The following is a 27,579-nucleotide window of genomic DNA, read 5'->3' on the forward strand; positions in this document are numbered from 1 at the left end:
AAAAAAAGAATAAAAGTGCAACAGATAAAAAATAGTCTCTCTTAGCGGTTCAAAGATCGACAATGCGTGTAAATATAACCAAAGTTCACAGCAATACCATAAAAGAAAAAGTACTATGTAATACCACTTAAACGAGGGAGCGACCTTGAGCAGTCAAAACATTTGGCGCGTACCACCATTCACTTTCACCTCAACTCCAGCACCAACCTCGTACATCACCGATACGTCAAACATTGTACACGTAAAACAGAACAATATCGAACACTATCGTCTCGCGCAAAGAATCTGACTCATTAAATTCGCTATTACACACAACATTCACTTGCAGTTCCTCGATCAGTGACACCCAATTGAACCGTTGTTTCGTTCGCGCGTATTTATCCGCGAGAAATCCGTTATCGATGAATGCAATTAACCACTTTGGGCACAAGTCTTTCAAGACGTCGGACGAGTCGGAACGGGGGACGACGAGATCAGACGGAACGATGAAATCATTAAAGTAATTACCATGTAATGTAATTAGTACGAAAGCAACGCCGAGAATCCGGTTCTCCCTCTCGCAGAGGGAAGAGGCACTTGTGCCCGCGTGCCACGTCGCCGGGACAATTGTAAACAGATATCTCGCGATTTTTTCTTTCGCCTGGCTCGCGGACTGTGGTAACGCGCATGCGTCGCCTCGTTGGCGGCAAAGCGTCAGAGCGGCCGGCGTTCGCCAGTCAGTTGTAGTCGCGTCGTCCAGGTAGCAATATGCTCCCAGTTCTCGCGATTTCGGTTTTCTGCATCGTGACATGGGCGTCCGCGCTGAACGAACCGTCACCAGGTAAATCGTACAACTCGTCCGATTAGTTCTTTCTGCACACGGTTGTTCAGTGTTGTACCCGCGTCACTTTTAACATTTTTTTTCTTTTTCTTTTGCAATTGTTCCAACGTGTTGCAAAATAATGTGAACATCTGTGAAATGTACAACATCGTTTCATTGATACGCTTAAGTCGCGAGTCGTCCCAAAGGAGGTCCTCCTTGGAATAATAGATTCGTACAACTTTCGAATAGTTTCAAGTGGAATGTTACCCATTCTACGAAAACATCTTCCAATTGGAATATTCGTTTAAATCGGGTGATTGTGTCGGGCAAGGGAGACGTTGAAGTTTCTCCTCGACCAAGACTGTTCTGGTTGTGTGTATATGTGTGCATCTTGAATTAATATTGTGGATCATAGTATTAACCTGTGTAGAATATTCAAGTTTACTCTGGAAATACCAAGGAAACATGGCTGAAAACATCACAGAATGTTCCCTTGTTTAATCTTTGCGAGTAGACGGATTACGTGCAAAATTATTTCATTGGTAAAATTGGTGTTCATATTATTTTGTTCATCAGTTGTTTCGTTCATATTTGACAGTTTCTTGGTAAAAGATTCATCTAAAGTTACAACCTTTAGTAAACCTGTGTACATAATCTTTGTAGAATTAGTTGTTCCGTTAACCAACACCTGACAGATTTTTAACAAGAGATTCTCGAGAAGTTGTTATTTTAAACTTACGATTCTTTAAGGAAAAGTTTTCAGGGACTCTTAGTCGTTCCTATTGTGAACTTATGACTATTTGTCAATGAGTGTACCTAATATACATTTGACTCCTAGAATCAATGCGCTGTTACTTAATATCTGTCAGTTTCTTAAGTAAAGATCCTTAAAAAGTTCTATGACCGTGACTTTAAACTTACAATTATTTCTCAACGATTACACCTAACACAGACTCAATCGTTATAATCAGCTATCTTGTTACTTAATACCTGTTAGTTCCCTAGGAAAAAAATTCTTAAAGATTCCTATCGTTGTTATTCTAAACTTGTTAAGAATTCATCGAAATAAGATTCCCTAAGATTCCAATCGTTACTATTCCAAATTCACAACAATTCTTCAACCCTTGCGCCTAACCCAGACCTAGCTTCTACTTTGTTAATCGATACCCGACGATTCGCCGAAAAAAGGATCCTAGAAGAGTTCTATCGTTGTTGTTGCAAACTCGCAACGATTCGTCAACGGTTGCACGGAATACGTCCGCGAACTGTGATCACGTACAACTGCTAGGGTTTATGTTCGGTGTAATTGTGGAGTTTCGAGCGTGCGGTAAACTTTACGCGCCCGCGGGAAGCGTAATTCCATGCGACCAGATGTGTCAACTCGTGTCAGCACTTCGTCATCTCTGGCTGCGATTGTCTTGCGAGGTATCCCGCTGCGACGATCGTAAACTGACCGCTGATTAGTCTGGCCATCGAACAGCGAACGTGGTGGTTGTAAACTTTACCTCCTCGACTAGAGAGATATAGAGACAGGAAACCAAGGTAACCTCTGTCACTGTTATTCTTACGTGTGATTCGCGCTATGCTGACGATCGCGACGTATTGAGGTGTTCGTTCAGTGTCACCTACCTATGGTGAGTTCCTTTTCCCACGATATTTACCAACACGATCGTCTCGTCGACTCATCGAACGCGAAACTACACCAGGATCCTGTGTTCGCGTACAATCAGCGAGCACTTTGAATACACGAGTACATTTCTCGATTTGTTTCGTCTTGATCTTCAGTTTCGCACCAAAGAACCGGCTCTTACCAGGCATTCTGTCAACTTGTCCCTTCCTGTTTACTAATCCTCCAACTTCCTGGACCGATCTTGTCGCGCTACTTCCCGTCATTGTTCGTTGATTACTATTTATTAATCACTGTCGATTGTTCGGTCTTCGAGGGCGCCGCGACGCTACCAGAGAGATCAAAGGACAAGTGGTCTTTTCGCGAAAATTATTGACGATTTTTTCTTCTCGTCACCGCGCCAGTTCCGTTCCTTTCGAGCGGTGCACATTTTTATTAATTTACCGCTCGTTCCTTTCAAACGTTACGTGTCGACGAAACGGGTCAAGTATGACCAAGCCTTTTTTTAAATGTCAACAAAATCCAGCACCACCCACCCCTCTGAGAAAAGTGCAAAAATAAATCCACGCGGAGCACTGTTTCAGGGTGTTTCGCTCGTTTTGCCATTTCTTGGAAAAAAGAGGAACTCTCGTCTGTTCTGTACGCGTGATAGAACTCGAGAGAGAGAAAGAGAAAGAGACGATCGAAATCTTATCGGTTCGCTGGATCTCTTTAATCGCCACCCCCGTTTTACTGCTTCGTATATAGTTGCATAAAATCCGCGTTAGTCTGGACTCGCGCACGACGTCGACGTCGCGGGATTGTGTTGTAAATTTAGTCCCCCATCGATCCAGGGCGATTGTACCGTTCGCAAAACTATCCCTCGTTTACCATTTTCGGTGATCGACTTTCTAATCACGTGAGAGCCACCTACGGTGGGGTGGACGGTGGCTGATAAATTACGCGGCTCGAAAGAATTAGCAGATCGCGTATCTGAATTGGTCGGAAGGACAAACGGAATATTAAGAACGAAAGAAATACGGTATGTTCGATGCGGTAATATTTTTTTTAACCGAACGTTTAACTTGCACACCGGCTTGTAGATTTTCAGCTTCGATAGCTCGTCGAGCGAGGGAGTTATTTTTCCATGTTGTGTACGGTCGTGTGTACAGCGATACTCGGAAAAGTATTCGAAATAGCTGATCTTGTATCTTAATAGAATGCAGAAAGGCGCGATAAGAGGGGAACGATTAAGAATCAAATACGTTGAGTGAGAATAGCAAAGCTCGAAGAATAATTTAATGCACGCGTCTTTGTTATTAACGATCTGTCGTAGCGTCTTTTGTACCTCGTTTAACGAGAATATTTACATCCCGGTGTTTGAGCATTTTTAAGAAGCGAATCAAACGAGGACGAGAGAAACGGTCAAGTGGATATTTTATAAATAATAACGTTCGTCTTACACGTCGGTAGAACGCTAAGAAGTGGTTGATATTCCTCCTGGTAGGATAGCGTTGTCAAGTGCTTTTAAATTTGAAAATCAATTGTTCGAACTTTAACATTGCATCGTTAAACGAGTTCTTCTCGATTTTGAGAAACGATTTCCCACGACACGGTGCAGTATATATTTTCTGTCGGTGTTGCTTCGTTTCAGAGATTACGTCTTGCTTTAAGTATAAAATATTGTGCTGGTCACATTCGGGCGAAATGGAAGTTGTTAAATTTAATAAACGACGCTGATCAGAAGATGCAACGTCATTCTGTTTTAACGCGACGTTAGACCCCGTGTTGCGAAGGAAACCTTGTAAAAGACGCTAAGTTTTTACTACAGTGTTATTAATGAACAAACAGTAATACATTTTACTAGAAACAGACCAAGTTTTGCACCACACTGATGCAATTTCAGTATTGCACCTGGTCGACAAGGATGCATCGAAGCGAGTATTTAAATTTTCTTTAAAGAAAATTTTCTTTAAAGAAAATTTAATCTATTTCGATTAGAAATTCCCTACCAACCGGTTTATCGAACCTTATTTAAATTTATTTAAATAATTTCGTAGTGCGAGAGACGAGAGGGTGTACGGTAAATGGATATAAGTAACAATGGTAACCCGAGTAAAGGGAGGAGAAGAAAATAAAGGAGCACTAGGAAGGAAGCGTAAAATTCGAGTGTCAGTCGCATGAAAGAGTGTAACGGGCGTAGAGTGTATCGAGGGTTTCATAAATATTGAGAATTTCCTTCAGATTTGGCGAATATCGTGCGCCTGCCAGGATTTAGTAGGAATTGTCAGTTCTCCAACATTTGTGATTTCTGAGACTCTATTTATCGAGTATTTAAAAACTTTGTGAAATAAATTTCTTCTTTAATTCGTTTAAAAGCTACGATTTCTACGAATATATTCAAATCGAGAGCTTGGTTGTTTCGATAACAGAATATTTCCAAAGTGCACACGTTCGTGAAACAGTGGCTACAGTCTGGCCGAAATCAAGTGGCAATTCAAGACCACAGAGGAATTACCCCCACCATATTGTTTGACTGCGTCATTGCTCGACCTAGGTTGCCCCAAAAGTTCTGAGACTCGAAGGAACAAAAAGTTTCACGGTAAAAACAAGTTATTCTACTTTCTCAAGGTATCTTGTGTCTTCGTATACAATTGCCTCTGCCGGAACCACCCCTGGATACTATTACTTCGCTTCTTTTAATGGCGGAGCTACTTTCTCCTGAAACGACACGACCGTACCCCCGAGCCACTCAAAATGGCGTCCTCTTAATTTATCTCGTCTTCGGGGAATAAAAATACGTCACACGAAAACCAGTCTCGAATCGGATGTTAAGTTACCTAGCCAGGCACAATTCTTCCGATGTTCTCAACTTTGATTAGTTCTTCAACCGGTACGAGATCGTCAAAGGGTTTCCCTTCCTTGTTAATTAACCTTCAAAACCCCCTGTACCAGCAACGAACATTTTTTTGACAACCGTATTATCCAAAGATAACTTTTTATATTAACTTTTTTATGGAGTCCTCGTTCTGTGCAGTTATCTTTTCTATACAATCTTTGTTCAATTTTGGGGCTAGAGAATGTTTATCTCTGTGTTTATCTTTATCAGGCACAGTATCTCTACCTAGAGATTGTAAATTGAAAATCTTGTTTCTAAGTCTCGACACATACTCCATTACCGTGTAATCGTATCTCCGTTCTTGTCCTTAAGACTTTGAGAGCGAATTCGGTATCTCTTCTCTCGAATACCTAAGCACGTGCTTCGTATCAACCGAGACGACACGAGCCCTCACGACTCGAAAACGCAAAACTCTGGCACGAAACGACGATTCAATGATTCTCAAATTTCTTTCCCTCGAAATGTGTCAAATTTCATATATATATATATCCTTTTCGCGAAGCCAATCGTCGCTAAATTCTCCTTCGTAGTGGATTTCGGGGTTTCGAGTACCCCCTTTTAAATCCATGTATCGCGTAACACGGATGATGCCCGACGAGTGTCTTAATTTGGTCGTCATTAGTAGCGAGAAGTTCGCCAGCGCGTCCGTGGTCTCTCAAGTTGCAGCCGTCCCCCGCTTGAGACTCTACGAACCAGCTGCGTACTTCTCAGCCAAGTGCACCGTCTTCGTAAATAGCACTTTCTTGTCCTCGGTCGTCAAAGGGGATACGGATCGTCAACGACTCGATTAATTGCGAACTCTTCCCTCGAAGACGTATAGAAATCATTTTGAGTATCTGAACAGTTCATCGACAACCCTCGAGTTGCAATCATTACGTGGACAAACACGCGTCTGTTAGTCAACGTACAAAATTTTGCGAACATTTGCAAAAATATCCCGGAGAGGAAGCTCGAGTATTTGAAAAGCTCACGGATAGCAACTGACGCGATTAATCGCGTACCGCAAACACGAGTTGCAATCGTTGAAAATCGGTACTTCACCGACGAGTGTGCGAACATATTTGTGGGACGAAATTTTTGCAAAGGGGGCAAAATTTTGTGAACATACGCAAAAATGTTTATTCTCCGCGTAAATAACCCGGAGACGAAGCTCGAGTATTTGAAAAGCTCACGTATAGCAACTGACGCGATTAATCGCGTACCGCAAACACGAGTTGCAATCGTTGAAAATCGGAACTTTCCCGACGAGTGCGCGAACCGTATCACGATCCATCGAGAGTCATCGTGGACTCTTGGACACCGCTAACCTGCAAATTCAACGGTTCGGTGTTATTGTGTAATCGCCGTCTCCAGTTCATTACGTGTTCTCGCAGAGGGGGAAGAGCTTAGAATCGCAGCAAGGTACATTCAAATGGAAACGCGCGAAGTCGGCATTGTGCCACCTGCGGTCTTTCTTTCCTAACCCTTCCGCACCAACCCTCCGTCCACCGTACCCCTACTTCCAATCCCCTTCTTCGCTCTCCGCACCGCACGAACCATGGCAAGTATAAATTATCACGGCGGAAGTTAGTCCAACGAACTCTCCTTATCCTTTCGCGTGATAATAATTACTCTCTCTTTCTCGGCCGGTCGGGTGGAAATAGGTTCTTTAGTCGTCTGACGGGACACTTCGTAGATCGTGCTGGAGATCCCTCGTTTATTCGCGCCGGAACGATTATTTCTACGTCCATCGAGGGGTGGAAAGGCGGGAGGGTGAAACGAGGGAGTAGGGGATGTACGCGCCGCTCGCGATTTAAATAGCAAATTCGAAACCAACGATCGACCTGATTGGACCGCTCTTGGCTCTCGTACAAGCCGTGGAGCTGATTATACGAGGTTAACTAAACGAAAGGATACTCCTTCCAGCTACCGGAGCTGATGGGATATACTATTCCGTGTGCAAAAGTTTTGGTAAATAAGTTCGAAAACGTTTTCTCGAAAAGGAACTTGAGACTGGCTCCGGATGTTATAAAAAATTATAATAAATGAAATTTACGGATTTTTATGAATTATCATAAAAATTGCCGAAAGTGTTTCACAGCTTCTTGTAGGGTGTAAAGGATGATTGTATTGAATATGTACAATACTTTGTGATAAATTCTCGATTTACGGTGGTTAATTCGTTTTGGAAGTTCTCACGTAAATCGAACAGCATAAATAGGATGTATTGTAGGGAGAAAACAAAAATCAGTTTTAAAAGAGTGGTACCGTGAATAAAGGAAGTGTGCACAGTGTCGAGGGATTTTTGCTTCAGTTACATGTCTCTTGAAATCCGACTAAAACGTTTGCCCCAATATGGCTAGCAATTCCTGCCAGGACTGATCCTTCTTTCTCCCTGGAATACATTTGGTATTCAATCTTCCTTTGCAGATATTAATCAAAGTTAAACAAATCCATAAGTAATCCTTTACGAAAAAAAAGTTTACTTAACATGTGAACCTAATATAGCTAATAATTCCTGTAGCCAGGACCGATCTTTCTTTCTCCCTAGAATACATTTGGTATTCAATCTTCCTTTGCAGATGTTAACCAAAGTTAAACAGATTCATAAGTAATCCTTTACGAGAAGAAAACTTTGTGTAACGTGTAATACCCAATACCACTGATAATTCCTACCAAAACTGATCTTTACTTCTCCCTAGAATATATTCGACATTCGATTTCCGTCACAACGATCGAAACTAAACAAATCCAGGCGTATTTCCCCGCGAAAGGAAAACACTATTGCTCCACGTAAATAATATAAACGCGCAAAACTATATACTACTTGTTCTGGACACTAGTTGTTCCGTTAATCGCGTATCTACGAATCCGCCTAATTCGAGGGCTTGTCGCGATTTATGAAAACCGAACAAACAGAAACAATGGTGGGGGGGACGACCTCGTTTCATTTACCCGGGGTGAATGTATTCCCTACATCCTGGTAGCGTTGTATTCGTCTCTTGTAAGACCTAACCTCGATTGCACGTAGTATTCCGGTTTTCATAAAAAATCCCAATGCAGCCCAATACACGTTGAAGCACAATGGACGCGAGTTCGAGACACACCCCTACACCCTCCCACCTCCCCACTCCCCTACACTCCACCCCTCTTATTTCCAAGGAAGTGTTTCGATCGCGCGGTTAAATCGAGTTCCATAGATTTCTACGAGCAAATTGCATCGAAATGTTTATTACGTTCGGACCGGAGCCAAGCTGGGAACGCATAAGCATAAAATTGAAAGGATAATCGGAACAACGGGGCGAGCGTTGGATGCTCCGCGAATTAGGGGCCACTGAGATACGCCGCCGCTATTATGCACACCTTGCGGTGTAAACGGCCGGGCTAATGACTTAGCACCGAATTATCGCGCGTCGCTCGACGTCCCCGTAAATCTACCGTTCTGGCTTCTCCCTAATTGCGCGAACCTTATTACCCGAATTAGTTACGAATTTGCTTAACTCGCCGCGTAAGAGGTAACCGGGTTCAATTAGAACGAACAACAACGGATTAGGATCGGCCGGGCGGCGAGTGGTCGATGGAGAGCGGTGGGGGTAAAGTGGGCGGGGCGCGTTCTTTCGCACCCTTTGATTCGGTTCAATTTACCGTGGCGGATGCTGCTTTTTTATCGGATCGTCGTGTTTTTCGTCGTCTCGCATCGAGAAGTGACGATGAACGAGACTGATGAGCTACACGATTTTCCGTGATCCACGATGAAAGTAAAAAGGCACCGTTCACCATCGTTCTCCCTCTCTCTCTCTTTCTCTCTCTCTCTCTCTCTCTCTCTGTTTCACGAAAGAGGGAGACCCCTTTGCGAATGTTTTTATTAGACAGGTGCGACGGATAATCCGGATGAACACACGTTTCATGCATTATTCAGCCGGGAGATTTCCCATCGGTGTTTACGATTTACGATCGTGTATTTACATTCGTACTTATATTCGTTTCGTAGTGCTTGCAACATTTAAATCCCTCCTCTGACTTTACACCGGTACGGTGTTTTCCTTTCGTCTGGCTTCGAAAGGATAGAAGGTGGAACGAGTTCTTTTTTTTTTTTTGCCAGGTGAGCCGTTAAGATTAACAGAGAGGATAATCCATACGAGGCATTTTGTCGTTGAGGGTTTAAGATAGTTTGAAATCGAGGGTTTTTTTTTGTCCCGGAGGATGAAGTAAACGCACGCCTCGTTTAATGTAGTTCAACGTGGAACTTTAATCGAAACTGATTTTCTTTACACACGCTGAGAAGAAATTTGTCTCAATTGTGTCCATTTCGGGTAAATTATTCGAAAATGGCACCACCTCGATCAGAAATATTCATTTTTCGACGTCTCTTCTTTCTTTCAACTCGGTTAAGAAACGAAAATATTCAAAATTCGGGTCGATCAATGATAATTCGTTCTACGTATTTTTTCTTCCGAAATGATCAGATTCCTCTATCGAGAAATTAAAAATCATATTTTGTTTAGAAAAATTGAACACCTCTCTCGAAATTTACCCCATTTCTGCTTCTACTCTGTATAAAAAGCCTCGTCAAGCGTGTAACGTGACACCTTGCACATAAAGTGACGTTGATGTACACGCGTCATGGTTTTTTGATTCTTCGAATGACGCGGCTGAATGCCAAGGATGAGGCGTTTAAATTAATTGCACCATCGATTCCAACGAGCGGACTGTCGACGATTTGATTCGTTGATTACACACACCGGCGACTGGTGTTTGATTTATCGCGTATTCCGAGTTATTAGACGGCGGTCATTCGTGATCGACGCGAGGGTGCATATTTCATTAGGCTGGGGCGCGTGCTGCCTCTCTGTTATCCACTTCTTTCTCCCTGTCGACGTTGTTCTTTTGCGCGGACATCACAGGCGCGATACGTGCTCCTCTTTCCCGCAGAACGACACTTTGAAACGAAGTAAATTAGTTTAGGCGGAAATATGGGGTTACTTTAATACGGTCGGGTCAATCCATTCGCTATAACATCACGGAGAAATAATAGATTTTCGACCCCTTTATGAGCGACTTACACGCCACTTCGCTTTTATATCGGTCGTCCCGTTTCGTAAATCTGCGTACTTTTTTTATGAAACGAGTCGTATTCGAGGAAAATATACAAAATTACAAAGTATTGACAATTTACCGAATAGTCGTATGTCGTGCAGTTTGTTTTCAAATACAAATACAAGAAGAAATATATCTAACAAGGGTAATTGGACAATTCAAAAATTCCTAAAAATTTGAACCTTTGGAGAAACGTAGTTCAAACGATACTGATAACGTAACTAATTTTTGTTACGGTGATAAAATGTTCTGAGAGGTGGAAATATTGTTTAAAAAAATTTTACCTTCTCGTACTGTTGCGAATATTCGCAAAACCGTGAAAAATATCAAAAATTAATTTAAGTTTTATAAATTTTTACATTCTATGGTCTGATGAAAAAGAATTCTCGAAGAGAATTGATATTTTCAAAAGTTTCCTCGCGCGTATAATTCCCTGTAGTGTAATTTTTCAATTCCGCGTGAATAATAAATTCCATCGAACGTTGAAAATTTTATTTCTCGACTCGTTGGGGTTCTTCTATTTTTGCGAATGGTGGACGTTAGACTCGTTAAAAGTTCGGTGTATTCGTTCGCGCGTGAACCTTACTGAAACGCGCGTTCCTCTAATCGAGGGTTGCAGCTTGCGAACGAGAGTCGCGCGCAGCCATCGCGAGTTGCACCATTCATTCGAGTTGGCATCTTTCTTGTTGCCAAGACGTTTGTGTACGAACGTGGGAATAATTAGGGACGCGTCTATGATTACCAAATAGCGCGATATTTGCCGGGACGATTTTGCGTTTGATTGCACCTAATTCGCAAACAGGGAGCCACTGTCAGTCGACGTATTCCTGTTTGCGCGCGCAATCGGCACTAAATAGGCAATTCCCGCCACTTCGCGCCTCGAAATCTCTCACAGAGAGATGGCGAATCGTGCGTGGACAAACACGCGTCTGTTGGCGAACACACGCTTTAACGGGTCCGATCCACTCAGCTAAATCGGTAGTCGTTTTTTGACACATCGAACAGTCTAATAATTTCGGGCAACGAATCGATTTTTTTGAAGAGTTAGAGACCCATTCTCCGATTACAGTTTCGAGAACGTATCTCGTAAATTTGATCGCAATATTGGAAAAATTGTTTTTTTCCATGTAAATAAAATGAAGCTCGAATGTATATATAAATTTTGAATATAATTTGTATTATCGTCGAACAAATGGTTTGACAGAGGGAAAAATTACGTGGAACTCGTGTGAGTTTGGATTGTGTGAGAATGTTTGGAAATAGTGGAATTGTGTGTGGAGTAATTTATGTACGTTTACATTTTAATAGTAATATAAAATTTATAAGTGAAATTAATAATTAGATTTCGGAGGACAGAGTCGATGATAAATTGGACTTTGAAACGGGGGGAAGAATTGCGGTGTAATGTAATTAAAATTTTTGTCTCGCTGTGTAGAGAGATTTTAAAAGTGTTTCAATATTCCCTCTCTCGAAGGTAGCCTCGATCGATATGCGTCGAACAGTTTGAAAATTAAATAAATAAGTAAACCAGGGAGGTAGAATATTATACTTTAAATTTACGCTCCGACACGTTAAACGTAAGGAAACGTAAGGAAGGTGAGTCTTTCCATACTTTTATCGGGCAAAGTAACATTTTGTTGAAGAGGAAAGCCATGAAACAATAATGCACTTTCACGGGTAAATGAAATTCGTTTCGCGTCTAGTGGACTAAAATGGAATACAGTAAAATTGTTTCCGTAATTTTTAACGTGATAGAGGAAACCGTAAAGCGCTGGAAAGTTTTATACGTAACCAGATATTAGCATCTCAAATTAAAAAAAAAGGGAATTATTGCGATGTGAAAATAGAAGATTATATTAATCGGGACGGTGGCGTGTCGTGCAAGGTGTTCCGGAACGTATGATTAAAAAAATTTGTCCCCCAACAAACGTACGCTCGGAAATATTTGATTGTAAAATTAATATTGCACCCGTGCGTGTGTTTCGCCGACAACAATGCAAAAAAGGAAAATCTGTTGAAAAGTGAAAAACGATAGTTTATTTCAAACATAGGTAAAGCGCATACCGTTCAAAAGAGTTCCGAGAAATCTATCAAAAAGTAATAAATACTTGTTATCTAAAAAGTTCGAAATTCAACGTTGTCTGAAAGTAACTTTCCAAACTTGAATTTCCAAATATACGATATTCAAAGTTTATTATTTCACTCTCCGACGATAAACAAATACGTGTCCGTTCTCGTATCACCACTCCTATTCACGACTTTCGTTCATTGTTCACATGTTTTCTAAAACATTTAACGACCCAAGTGTCGGCGAGAAACGTACACCGAGGATGCGTTACGCTCACTGGGAATTCAACGAACAATTGTCTGCTCTCCTTTCGTTCGGGGACACTCAGTATGCCAGGGACAATTAAAATACAGCAAATATTTCAATTAATTTCGACTTAGATCCTTCTGGAGTCAAAACGCTCCGATTAATTAAAATTCTCTGGAACAGTTTCACGCTTTCATTCCGAAGGACTTAATGGAACGCGCCGGTGATGTCGTGTTATCCAATCGTAGTCCTTCATTTAACTTTTGAACTTCTCTCATGGGAAAAATCAGATAAACTCGCGCCAAGTCAGAAACCGTCTTCGCGGACGATGCAACGAGGAAACTCGTTGTATATATATGTATATGTATATGTATATATCCTCTTGGTTTATCACGAAACATCGAAACTAGCCTTGAAGCGTGATTAACAATTAGTCCGCCCCTAAAATGAATTTCTCTAGCGAGCTGCTCGTTACTGAGGCGCGTCACGGCCATACTTAAACTTCCAAAGCTAATGAGTTAAACGTACCGCCGATAAAATCCGGCTTCATCTCATCGTCTCGCTCTAACGACGAGTTTATCAATCCCAGTTTCGTCTACGGTACCAAGATCGAGCAATGTTGAATCTTCTCTCAACAGGAAGAGCGATCCCTGTGGTCCTTTGAAAACGGATCGATGTTTACCACGTGCTACCACGACCCTTCGTGGACACAGGATATTTCAAACGGAGGACATTCTGTTCCCGTGACTTCGAGGTGTAATTTCTTGGTCGATTTCTTCGAAAAAGCTTCTTTTTTTTTACGGTTGATCCGATTTCGTGTCTCCCAAACTCTCTACAGACCCGCCTCAACGAAAAGAAACGTCGAGTGGGTGGAGTGAAATTAAATTATTAACTTTTTTATGTATATACTTCGAAGTTGGTCGAATTATTTCTTGTCCACGAATCCGAGCTTGGTCTTCGACAAGATGTATTTGTACATCTTTGGTTTTGAAAGTAGAAGGGTTGTTGTTTGGTCCCAGATTCCCGGAGGATTCTCCGGTAAGTCTTAAACGTTCGAAGTTTCTCATGTAAGGAGCATTCGGATTAATCTTAGCAACGAGAATAGAATCTTCAGAACTTTTTTTATCTGTTGCTTTTTGCGACAGGGACGTAATTTCATTTTTGTCAATTTTCGTACGGTTGTTTGTCAATTCGAATTAATTTTAACAGTGAGACTAGAGAAGTTTTCGGAAGTTCTTTTATTTGTTGACGTTCGTGACGAAGGAACAATTTTATTTTTGTTAATTTCAGTTGTATTTATATTTCAAAATGGTTTGTTGTTTTTTTATTTAAATTCGGTACACGTTGTTTCTCATCAAAATAACACAGAATAAATACAGAGCGAATCGTATAGGTCTTTTGGGATTCGATCGGACAATATTCGGTGCAAGCTTAACCGGCTTCTAAGGACCGCCTTTCTGGTGGTGGACCAGGAATCTATTTCTATTGTTATGGTATGGTGGTTTATTTCAAATACAGCGTGTGACTGTAAGATTTCGCGAAGAGATGAGAGATGAGAGCTGTGGGCGTAGCCAAACAGTACGACGGGCGTAGTTAAACAGGATAGTGGGGATAAGCCCACTGTAGCCCTGAGCAGCCAGTTGATTTAGTTCCAACTTATTTGTTAGAAGCTGTTATTCTACTCGATCTAGTCGAATCGGAAGCTTTTACAAGCCAAGTTGGAGTCAAATTATACACGAAGGAATTGTTGACAATCTCTGGATAATTTTAACTCGGTACATTTATTAAGTTTATCGATTATTAAAACACGAAATAATTTATAGAAAAATGAGACGGAGATGTAGTCCTTTCCGAATTTGATTGGAAAATTCAAAACTATTCAAAACTGTTGAGAATAGAAATAATCGATTACGCACATCTGTATATTTATTTCTCGTAGATGTACCGGTTGCAGAATATTTCTTTTTCAGGTAATGTCGTACTTTTCATGTGCACATAGAAGGGTATAACGTATAATCGTTACACTTTGATATTTTACGAGCGAATAATAAACCCAGGGATACATATTAGCTTTGCGAGACGGATGATTAAGCCTTTGAATATTGCGTTCGTCCCGAGCACAGAAATAGATGGTACACGATGATTAAATTTTTGTAGACGATATGGTTTCGCAATATTGCGAAAACGTTACGCGTCGACGAAACTGCGTACCGTAAATCACATACTTTGTCTACGGAAAAATTAAAATACAATCTCTAAGAAAAATCAATCGAATACGATAGCTCCGTTTGAATAATCCGTTCGTGGTTTAATCAGAGATGAAGTATTCATAAAATTCGTACAGGTAATAATAGGTCAAGTTTACGTTAACAATGACCGTATTGAAATAATGAGTCAAGCCCTGTGGCATAAATTTTAAAATACAAGAAAAAATTCCGTTATCAATTGAAAATTAATTTTTTAATCGTATCTCGTACGAAAAACAAGTACAGTCATATTTTGTTTTTGGATGAAAAATCTTTTTGTTAGATCTTCTATTAATCCAATGAATATTTTCACGAAAAGTGATATTAAGCACAAGTCATATTTTGAGACAAAATTATAAAATGTGTAATTAATTATGTCCTTCACAAAACGTCCTCGTGAATTTTAGAATAAATACTTATTCTTTGAACATTTTTCGGTCGATTTTAGATCCAAATGTTCCCAACTTGTATGTTGTACGACCAGATAAAATTAAGCAATAAATACTTATTCTTTGAACATTTTTTTGATCGATTTTAGATACAAATGTTCCCAACTTGTACACCGTACGACCATTTTCGTATACTAAGAAACATTTTGCATGAAAGTTGTATGTTTATCGCATTCTACGAAGTTCCAATTTCCGTCGAATTCAACGAACAGTTACGCGAGTTATTTTCACGCGACAAAAACGGAATTGTTAAACTGTGTTTCCGCGGTTGTCTGTGGTGTGGCGTGTGTACGTGTACCCCCTGCATGCCTGCGAGAGTGCAGCCAGACACCTGCGGAACGATACGATCTCGCGACGGGGTTGAATGGGACACACGGTACCGTAAATTATGGCAATGCTTTGACTTCCCCGACGTGAATTCCACCGACGACCTTCTACCCTCGTATCTACGTTTCTTTTATCCTTTTCTGTCTTTCACGAGGGCTATAAAGACCATTCGATTCTTTGCTGTGTACTCTCCAGTGATGGCATCTATACGTGACTTACACCTCAACACTCCTAGGTTAGCTTTGTTACCTCTAGGTTCACAATTATACACCTTCTGTCGACCATGCTTTTCTAAGACTTGAAATTTTATCATTGGAATAGCGTAGAAAACCCTTTATCCGGGTATTGAACTCTGGGATTAAAATTTCGTTTTAAAATCAAGTTCTTTCGACAAGGTTTGCGTTCACTTATATGTCACGTGCATGGTACAATTTTTGACAAAGTAAAGAATTTCGCAAATTTTCGTTTTCGTTGCAATTTTGATTGATCTTTAGCGATGGTCATTTTATTCTTTTTTCTATGGTAGTGTTTATGTTTAGTCAATTCCATTTTACATTTTCAACTTACTCTTTTGAGGGCAATCATGTATAGTACACAGATGGAAGCATTTCGTTTTTTGTAATATTTTGATCGATCAAAGTATTTTAATTTTTATACCAGCACACTTTAAGTGTGCCATGTTGGATCGATTTATTTTTACTGTATCTATAATTACTGTAATAGAAAATCTAGGAAGCTCCAAGAAACGAATTCTTCTTCAATGCAATTAAATTTAATAGGTAGAACTCAAACACATCGTATCAATTAATTTTGTTAAGAACGAACAAAAGCTTCGTTCGCTGAAAACGAACATTTCATGATTTTCTTATCGATATTTGCCGAGGGAAAATTTACACAACGAAGCTTTCAGAAATCGGTGTTCAAAATATGCAATATATGGAGCGAAAAGTTTCCTGCGCATACAGTGGTAGTAGATAACTAACGACAAGACCAATATATTCATCGTATGTATTTATTCGAGCAGGATTATTTTATGATCGAGGTTAGTGGATTCAAGTGGAGAAATTTGTTATTCAACTTTCAGAAATTCTCTATGTTAGTTTCTAATTTGTTTTCCGTTAATACCACACGACACAAGGAAGAAGACCTAGAACCTTCGTAGAACTAAAGACGTATTTTGATTTCGTTAGTGTCACGTTTGTTGTTTCAGACAACGTATTACATGCACTGTCGGAACATTCTCGTCTCTTGAATGTTAAACACGTTCGCTCTTGATGATATTTACATTTGCTAAGAGACGGTATACGTATTAAAACTTTCAGAATTCGATGTTCATATCGTTCATATCGAGACGAATAATATATTCAGTCTTGTTCATATATGTTGAAACTGCTTCGAAAATAATTATTGATTAGTTAAAATCCAAAATTCAAAGGGTTGATCCTAGAACAATTACACGCTACAAAACAATTTAAAAATCTAATATTATCTATAAATCGATCATTACCTAAATTCAAATTAGCCAGGAAAATGCATCTGCCATTGAGTATCCCATTTCTAGTTGCCAAATTCAGAATGAAATACAATATTAAAGAGAAAGAAATTTTTTACTCGGTTTACGATATTCGTTCAACAAAATTACAAAGATATCATTGATTAATATTATTCAAGTTACCGGATTCAAAATAAAATGTAACAACGTACAGAAGTAGAAAATAATTTCTTATTCGACGTAAAGAAATTCTCGTTGGTAATTTGCAATTTTCTCGTCGGTATCACGCGACGTGAAAAAGAGGAAGACTTAGAACATTCTTACGATGAAGCGTTTCGATATTGCACGCACCGTCGTGGCAATACTCGTCTCCCACGAATATTAGTCTCGATCTACTTTTTCGTTTCCGTTGTTTTTTTCTTCTTCTTCTTCTTCTTTTTTTTTCTCCTTTTTTTTTTAATTGTCACGCAAGACAAGCAGTCGATGCACGCGTAGGAGCACGTGCTTTTTGTCCCACGCTCGGTGCAACCCCACGGCGAAATTGAATCGCACCCTCGGGCGAACGAAACACTTATCCCGCGTTGACGGCGCTCGTATTGCTGTGCATGCGCCGAAACAAATTACATTTTATTTCGCGCAGAGCTTGGTCGAATTCTGTTCCGTTGTCCCTCTCGAACGCGAACTTTTCCCGTTTCAATTACGCCATCCGATAGTTACGTGCAAAGTTGCGCTGCCATCACCGGCGTGCAATTTCTAACTACTGCACGAACGAAAGTGATTCATTCGAAGTAAAAAAAAAAAAAGAGAGAGAGAGAGAAAAAAAACAATTAATCCGTAAATGGTTGGCAAACAAACATCGTTAGAAACCAAACAAAGTATCAACTGCGACCAACGAACGAGACAAAATCTGACAAATGGAACGAGTAATAACCATAAGCAGTAGATTTAGAGATGTTACATCGATCTGTGATAACGTCGATATCATATGGTCTGTGTTTAATCGTAGTTCCACGAGAGAATATTTATAGACACGGATATGAATTTTTTAAAGAACAAATATGACCTGAATTGCACGGTAGAATCGTCAGTCTACAAGCAGAACTGGAAGCAGGTATTTTCAACGAGTAGTATCTCGAATAGTGCAGGTCGTAACGTTGGGGACATTACGAGTTATCAATCTGCGATGCGTCGTTTTAATATGGTGTCTGATCAATCACAATTCTCTGAGGAATTATTTACGGATACAAATTTTATTTCAAAATAAACACGATCGAAATTACTATATACTATGGAAGGGTGAGTTTCCAAGCAGGGCTGGTGATATGTATTTTTTACGAGTCGTATTTCAAGTTGCGTGAGTTGCAACCGATGCGAAGTTGTAAGTCTCGATGGGCTGGTTGTGAAACATTCTTCTCTAGGACGTGCCGGATCATTTTTGTTTTTCTCGAAAAATAGGGTCAAAGGTCAAAATTTGTCGGATTTTATATCAAAGAAAACCCATACGGTTCACGCGAGTCCTAACAGTGTGCAACCTCTTTTCTGGAGCACCCTGTACGTCTCCCCGAAGACTACCTTGGAGTTCAATATTAGCTCAGTCTTAGTTGAGTGTTAACTCGGTAATGGTTCACTCGTGTCTCAGACGTAACTCACTCACACATCCAGTCGAAATCTTTCTCGCTACCAAGTTGTCAGATGTCAATATCCAGTTACTCGGTGTTCAGCGTTAAACGTCAATTATTGTCTGTCTTTAAACGGTGCTGTGTTGCTGTATAAGAGGAACTGTTAGCGATACATGTTACGTTATTAGTTTATAATTCGATCTGTGCTCTTTTTGTCAGAATTCCAATGGTATTCAATTAATTGTGAAAGCAAAACCACTTAATTACCTAAAGTTCTTCAGTACCTTGATGAAAGGCATCGAAATCTTAGATAATTGATACCAATTTTCGATATCAGTAGTTTTATAAGCAATAAGTATCTAATCGATACCAATCGTTATAAAACAACTACAACAGAGAGAAAAAGTTCTCCAACTAGAGTATAAAGTTATGTGATTCTCAAAATACATAACACAACATTATGACCAAATACCACATTCTTCGAAGACCTACCTTTGATGGATTCACAAACTTAACGACACTTAGGTATTTCATAGGTGTTTTCACAAACTTTGTAAAGTCGTATATTAAGCAAATTTCAAACGTCTATATCTGCAAAATTTAAATCGTATTCATTAAAAAAGAATAGATAAAATTGTTAACTGTGGATGTCACAGTTGGATGACAACTGTCATTGTAACAGTTCCTCCAAACGTCAATTTTCACTTTCTTCGTTATGTGAGTAAACCCTCACTCACGAATATCCATTCGGGCACGCTGGTGGAGGGGATAGTCGGCTCACGATATAAATGGGGACTCAGGCCGCGATATGGAGGGGGTACTAGTACTTAGGCCCGAGATTGACCAATTAGCGAGACGATTATCGAGTTTTGCGCCGTGAGTTTGCGATTCATCAATTAATATTCAGGACGAGATACAGTAAAGTCTCCAGATTTTGTATTTACGTGACTACTCTACAGATGGCACTGTCAGTATCTCTACTCCACAAAGAATTTTCCTCGAACCTAATCAACCGTATAATCGAGCAGTTAATTCGACTATTAACTCCTTTTAAGCAAATAAATCGGAACATTTTCAGGACTTGAAATATCTCCTACCTATTCTGCTGTTGCAACTCGAAGATCCAGATTTATTTCACCTACTGAAACATTATAGTAAAAAATATCTAGAAGTGCCCAAAAACGTAAAAAACGCAGAACTTTTAGGTCAATAAAGTATTATCCAAGGCCTGAATCCCTCGCGCAATTAGGCGAGCGAGATGTCAATATTTCTGGCAGCTGATCCTCGAAATTAACGACAGTTTCGTAAACCCGCTTCCTTAACAATGGAAGCGTCGAATTTGTATCGACATTATCCTGGAGGTGTATCGATTTTGGTCGACACCTACGTCGTGTCCGGATCATCATTTTCTAAGGTGGTTGGTATCGATTCGTTGATCCGTCATTGCTCATTTTTCCTCTCATCGGACTCCCTGCGTTGTGCACCGAAGCACACGTTCACGTATTCCGTGAGGTCAACGTTCCAGATTCCTTCGTTCCATCTCTGTTCTCGGCGTTGTCTTTTGCCTGTCATTTCCTCTTTCCTCTGGCCAGGTCGACTTCCTCCTTCGGCTACATGCGATCGAGTTTCCCCCGTGTCGTGCAATGCACGTGCGTTTGAGCAAGTTTTACGGTTAATTAGCAATGATGAATCGTACGGAAACGCTAACGGCGTTCGCCGCTGGGAAAAAGTAACATTTATCAACGGCACATTTTCATCACCGTGGCGCACGGTATATACACTAACTCTCTCACATTGAACTTCGCCACCACATTCCGCGTCCCTTCCTTTTCTTTTTTTCTTTCGTTTTTCTTTTTTTTTCTTTTTTTTTTCTTTTTTCGATATCAATTCAGTTTCTTCGCCGACCAACTGCTTACTTGGCGCCGTAACGTATTTGCATTGTCCACGTTTTATTATTCAGCTTGCTGCGCAACGACGAGGGGTTTGGTAATCCGAGATCGTCGCTTGCTAACAAAGGAACTCGACAATTTATAATCTCGGACCGAGACATTTACATACGACGCGACAACAAGTGTTCAAACACCGCAAAACGTTGCGAAAAGCGAGCGTAATCTGGGAAATCATTTCTCTCGGTGTCTCTTTAGTTTTTAATAAGGAATCGTGACGGTACTGGCGATTCGTGTGCAAGCTTTCTCTATGTTCTTTGCAGACACTCGAGCTACCTTGCTCGAGAAAACTCTCTCGCGAGAGTATAATCTATAAAGTATAGTATTTTGTAGAGTCTCTTCGTATTGTAATAGACATCGTGACGGTTCTAACAATCTATGTGAAAGTTTTCTGTCGTGTCTCGGCAGAACTCGAGCTATCCATTTTCAGAGAACATTGTGTCAAGAGGTTGCTCACACCTGGGAGCTTTGTGAAGAACTATCCGATGGTTCAGATAGGGCGAGGACTGTGCGATTTCTTAGTGATTAGGGTCTCGAGCAACCAATTTTGATGGTTAATTGAATTAATTGAATTAATTTCAATGTGTGTATCTTTATTGTAACAGCGAACAGATGATAATCGCGATAGAATGATTCTGCAAGCTTTTAAACTGGTTATAGTCTGAGTGCTTCTAAACAGATCGATTCGGCCGATGAAAGCCTAACTGCTTGTCGATCCTGATTGATTTGTACTTGACAGCCTCATTAATTTTCACTAACTATATGAAGCTTAATTGCTTTCAAAATTAACTTACTGTCTGAACTCCCTGTCTGGGGGCTAAGTGCTTTAGAGTGTTCTGCTTGACAACTGAACTCCACCTCAGTATTGGAGAAGTGGATATCTCCGCGTCCTCATCCTGACGACCAATTCGATACTAATTGCCATCTGACTACAGAAATTTTCTTAATAACTATCGAACACTAATTTCGATCTCGTTTGAAAACTTCTGGATTTTCTACATCAAGTATTAATTTCTCCCTTCTGTATGTATGTTTGTTAGCTAAACGAATTAAAGATACATGTGCAGCTATTATTAGGCGATCGGAGCAGTCACGAAGTAAACGCGAGAACTCTGTTTAACCCATTAAGTACCAAATCGTGTTCCTTTTAAAACGTAACGTAAATAAATTCGAACATCGGTGCAAAATTTGTTTCGAGTGTCTTCTAAATAAGGTATCGAACGACCTGAATAGATTTGAAGCAATCACGAATGAAACGAAGCACTGTTGAATCCATCGAGTATGAAGTTATTTTCTTTTCGAAACGTAACGTGAATAAATTCGTACACCGGTGTAAAATTTCCAAAAAAATATCTCGCAAATAAGTAACTGTACTAAATAAATTAGCTTCATCCAGCGATTGATTTTCCAGGCACCTATAGTTGCGAGCAATTACCTTTTAAAGTTCGATACACTCGAAGTTTCGTCCGCAGTCGGTGTACGGCCGCAAATGGCGCGATAAATCATCGCTTCCGGTTTCGTAGGTTCGAGCGATAATTTGGCGCGCAGAAATTTTCAGTATCGTCGCGATTCCCCCCCTGGTTTGATTCGCGTCGCGTAAATATATAATTTTGCCATTGAATCGACGAAGGCTCCCTTTTATTGACACGATCTGGCAGTCGTAATAAATAAAACTCAGCCTCTCTCTTTCAGCTGCGCTCCTTCGCCGTTGGCAATCAATCACTTCATTTCGTAGCTTCTCCGATGAAAAATCACCGGCCGTGCAATAAATCACTCTACAAAGTTATGAAATATCCACACGGCGTTCGCTCGGCACGATGCGTGACCGCGATCACTTTCAAATATGTGCCAGCACCGCTGTAATTCTCGATAACTTGTACCCTGTCGATCTTTTCGGGCGAATAGAAAAGAAGTTTTGACGCGAGGCTGATCGTTGCGCGACCATGACTGATGTTGATTGTTACCGTGGCAAGATACACGTAACCGTGGATGATCGAGCGAAAAAGTGCACCAACCTGACCATCGACAGTGACATCGATAGAAACGTTCAAATGGGATCAATGGTCGGTAAGAGAATGTGGGTAACGAGTACAAATTGAGTCTCGATTGTCGCTTAACCTTTAAAGCGTTTCTCCATTCGAATATACACGGAAAGTTTCTCGGGTAACAATGTCACGAATGTATTGAAATATGTATCGTAATTTTACAACACGCTGAGAGGATTCCAAAAATACAGGGAGATCTGGTTATTGTTGTAATAGCTTTAAACTTAGGTTTCTAACTTGACACGCGACGAGACAATTGAAGGAATGTCTTCGATCGTATCGATTGTAGTGGTTTGAATTATAGAGAAATGATATATAACGAGGTCACGGTAAATCGAAAAGGACTCGAGGACTTTAGGTAAGAAATAGTTTCAATATATGGAACTCAGGTTTCTAATTTTGTAACACGATTGAATGATTAAGGGAATGTTGGAGCATTTTGTTGCATCTGTTATAATAATTGTAACTATAGAAAAATAATAGCTTTGAAAAAATTTCACATCCTTTAATCACACGAATTCTCATCTATCGTCGTTGTTTATTCGAAACCGGAATAGAACATCCAAATTCGAATTTTACCCGAATTCGAAGGTTTCACTACTTTGTAATCGACGAGTTGAAAGTAACAAAGGGCATAGAAATTGCTAAGTTAAAAAGTAACGAAACGATCGTGTCCCTATCACAAATCCGACATGGCAACCGATGCTATCTCCTTGTAACAGCCTTTTTACTACCCTCGTTCGCCAGATTCGTCCGCAACGAGCACCGTGGTAGACTTACCTTGCCAGTGAAACGTTTAACAAGGATGTTTTCTCAACGATTCTGCCCAGTTTGATGGAACGAACGAGAAGTAAACAATTTCTCTTGCGCATGGTTAGGTAAACAATCTTACCTTCTCTGCATGTTTTTTTTACCCCGTGGAACTGGACTCGATTTTATCCTGTGTACAGACAGAAATTTGTTGTCAGTGAATCGAAGCAACCGAGAGTTCAGTTTTATGGGAAATGGGTACGTTTCATTAGACCGATTCCAGGCTAAGTACCGTTCTGTCTCTCGTGAACTCCTCACCCAGAGACACTCCATCATTTTCCACTCTAAGGCTCGGTCCAGGAACACAGTTCGTGTTCTTTAAGTTGGCAATAGGGCATCAGGTTGCTCGCCATCCTTCAGTGTCTTCGCCTCTCTGAAAAACTTGGTATCCGACGTTCGGTAGCCACGGGACTCCAAGCTGGTAGTGGTCGTCTGGTCCCTATCTTTTGACGATAAGTCAGATGCTTTGCATGAAGGTTCTATTCAGCTCTTGACACAGTGATAAATTTTACTTAGGGTAAATGGCTGTGGGCGATCTACCTTCAAAATATATTTATGCATACATCATCGTTAATGTATATATATATATCTTCTAACTATGGATTCTTAAAAGAGCAGCACCAGCATTGTTTGATATTCCCATAATTTTGGTCGTTTGTAACCACTGATTTTCGAGTACAATGATCCTTGTTCCAATAGGAAGTTATTTCTTTTTATTTACATTTCAAAGGTATTTCGTGTCTTATTTCAGAGCTTTAAAATCTGTACGTTTATTATTTTTTAGGGTTGTTCGAAAAGTCATTTCGTTTTCCAAAATGGAGAATATACAATTTGATAAAATTTTATATACTTAAAAAAAATCGTGTTTCATTTTCACCAAAAAAAAAACGAAATGATTTTCCGAACAACCTGATATAATATGAATTAAGACGTCCAGCTGTACATAACAAGTACGAAATATTCTAAAACTTTGCCGCGAGTTCAAACATGTAAATTGTTCTTGTTAACAGAAATCGAGGAGCGTTTCACCGTTTCGCGATCCGAAGCCTCGTTCTCGAGGTACAAGCAATTAAAGTTTCGAAATCCGATTTCTGGCGCGCATTGTTTAAGTATACAGTGGAGACCGATACACGAATAATTTATTCAATGTGTTTAGTTTCTGATGCTCGAGTTTTCTTCAAGTATCGAGGAACTTGAATAAACACGAGACTTATCTCTTCAGCGCTCGATTCAGGTTGACTCGAATTAGTTTGTATCGTTATTAAAGTGCACGATGCAAATTCTTCGCTACAATGTCCAATAAAAAATCGAGCGTGTATTAAACATTCTTTTGGAATTGTTGCAATGGTAGTTGCAGGATAAATGTTACAGTTCCAATGTTCGATTCGGTATAGATTCGAATCGTCTATGTATAGATCGTGTTGAGAGCCAGATGGCGCCACCAATCCATCTACGTGATACTTCAATTTCTCAACGATCCAAACTATGGATCTGCACACGATATAATCGCAATTAAAATTCTCCTACCTCGCCCCAAGACTTGTCACGAATAAAATAGATAGACAATCCCCTCTTGTTCGTACGTCGGTCGATTTATTATGCTTCACGAGCCTGCATTGCCACGAGCCTGCATCGCGGTAGTAATCGCAACGAGGTCACTTCGCATTCAAACGTCATCGCTTTTGCATCACCTCTTAACATTCGACGATCTATATTAACAATTAGTCGTGAATTCGTTCCCGGATGCGCGGAGTCGGTTGACTATAGCACGAGTTAAATGTGTCGCTGTCGTCCATTATTTCATTGAACGAGATTCGTCAAAAGCAACGATTTTAAAATAAAACCATTCGCGAAGCGTGATCCCAACGGAGCAAGAAGGGGGCCCCCCCGATGGAAAACTTTTTTTGCAGCACCGAGAAAATTAATTTCGAAGACACGGAGAGTTGAAGGCGACTTTGACCAGTTTAGTTAGCAAACAATAACATTGTCTCGTGCCTTCTGCCAGATTGTGTAGGGATGGGGGGCCCCCTAGACGGAAAACTTTTTTTTTTGTCAGCTACGAGAAAATTAATTTCGAAGGAACTTGGAGCTGGAAGCGATTTTAACAAGTTCAGGCAAACAAAAATATTGTCTCGTGACTCCATCGGAACGGGGAGGGGGCACTTCGACGGAAAACTTTTTTTCTCGGCGACGACAAAATTAATTTCGAAGATACGCAGGTCTGGAAGCGACTCCAATAAGTTCAGTTGGTAAACAATAACATTGTCTCGCGGTATCGTCACAATGGAGAGGAGGGGGGCTCCCTGAATAAAAAAGTTTTTTTTTTTCTGAACGGAGAGAAAATTAATTTCGAAGAAACCCAATGTTGGAAGCGACTTCAACAAATTCGGGCGAACATTGTCACGCGACATCGTCGGAACTGGAAAGGGGGGCCCCCTCTACGGAAAACTTTTTCGCGACGACGACAAAATTAAATTCGAAGAAACGCTATTTTCAAAAGTGATTCTAGTAAGTTTAGCCGTAAAAAAATAACATTATCTCGTGGTCCTATCAGAACGGGAAGAAGGGGGCCCCCCTTGGAGAGGAAACTTTTTTTTCCAGCGTCGAGAAAATTACTTTCGACGAAACACCATGTTGGAAACGATTTCGATAAATTCGAGCGAACATTGTCCTGCAACTCTCTCTCTGAACTGGAGAGGGGGGGGGGCCCCCTCCGTGGAAAAGATTTTTTCCCCGACGACGACAAAATTAATTTCGAAGAAACGCGACGTTTGGGTCCGAAAGCGGCTCGAACAAGTTCAGGTGGCAAACAATAACATTGTCTCGTGGTCCCGCGTGGGTGTCTAACGTGTCGGAACGATAATTGAGCGCCGGGGCGTTTAAATGCGCGCCAGGAGGAACTCTCGCGGCCCACGGTTTTCCCGAGCAACTATTCGACCCAGTTTTATTCTCCGGGCTGCGTGGTTTTTGTTCGACGGAATCAGAAATAGACTTAGGTCGGTGACTCGGCACAAATGAATTCTATGGCACTCGCGAATTAATGCCCGTTCCCGGCTAGTCGTTCACCAAACCCTCTCCATTCCGCGTCGTGGAAAACATAATACGGTGCGACGTGTACGATTCAAAGCTGGTGACACGGAGGGGGTAGAGAGACCTTTGGATGACAATGGCCCGGGGTCCGGTTCGAACTCGAGGCAAACGAGATTCGGACGCCCAATTAACCGCCTTTCTCTTTGCAAGTGTTTAAACTCGGTGTAAGACGGGATGAAGCTAACTGAAATACCGAATTCGTGCAACCCGATTAACCCTGCCGTGAAATCAATGAGCAGCGCGGAAAACGGTGAGCCTTTGGAGGGGGTTCGAGTAGGGGGAGTGTAAGAAGGAAGAGGACGAGGTGGAAGGGGTATCGGGTCGGTACCGAGGACTATATAACCACCCCATTATCAACCTCATTAAAGGTACTCCTTAGCCACCACCCTCTACCCCTTTTCTCGACTCAGCTAAACTCTTAACCGCCACCGGGGCTGACTTGTTCCCGATTCGCTGGTGAGCCGCGTGCACGGGAACTCGACACGCCAACTATTTTATAGTCAGTTATTTAAGCCCAATTAATTAGCCAGGTCCGTTCCATTGGTTTCCACCCTCCTACTTATCAACCACCTCTAAGTTTCGCTTTCCACTGCAAGGAGTTTCTCGAGTGGACCAACGAAATCCCTGCGTCCCAACGGTGGTCCCGTGAGAGTGTTCAACGAACGATTGCGAGGTTATGGTTCTTGTTCGTTGATAGGATTTCTGCTCGTCCGGTGGTTCGCGGTTCTCGTTCGCTCGGTGGTGGGGAAATTTCTGGAATATTGTCGCGTGTAACGAGATACGGCCTGTGTAAGACGCTTGTCGGGACAGACGAGGAGAAGACACTTTAACAGACTTGGAACGAACAACACGCGTTAA

General features: G+C 40.9%; 1 protein-coding gene across 1 annotated transcript in view; it reads left to right on the forward strand.

Annotated features, from left to right (window-relative positions):
• Positions 1–739: 739 nt before the first annotated feature.
• LOC143149025 (neurotrimin) overlaps positions 740–27,579 on the forward strand; it is a 162,765-nt gene continuing 135,925 nt past the window's right edge. The window contains exon 1 of the mRNA XM_076316000.1: positions 740–820. Within this exon, the coding sequence (XP_076172115.1) occupies positions 748–820 (73 nt within the window). The 5' untranslated portion in view covers positions 740–747. The remainder of the gene's footprint in view (positions 821–27,579) is intronic.

Source organism: Ptiloglossa arizonensis, chromosome 7 (assembly GCF_051014685.1).
Source record: "Ptiloglossa arizonensis isolate GNS036 chromosome 7, iyPtiAriz1_principal, whole genome shotgun sequence".
Classification (NCBI taxonomy): domain Eukaryota; kingdom Metazoa; phylum Arthropoda; class Insecta; order Hymenoptera; family Colletidae; genus Ptiloglossa; species Ptiloglossa arizonensis.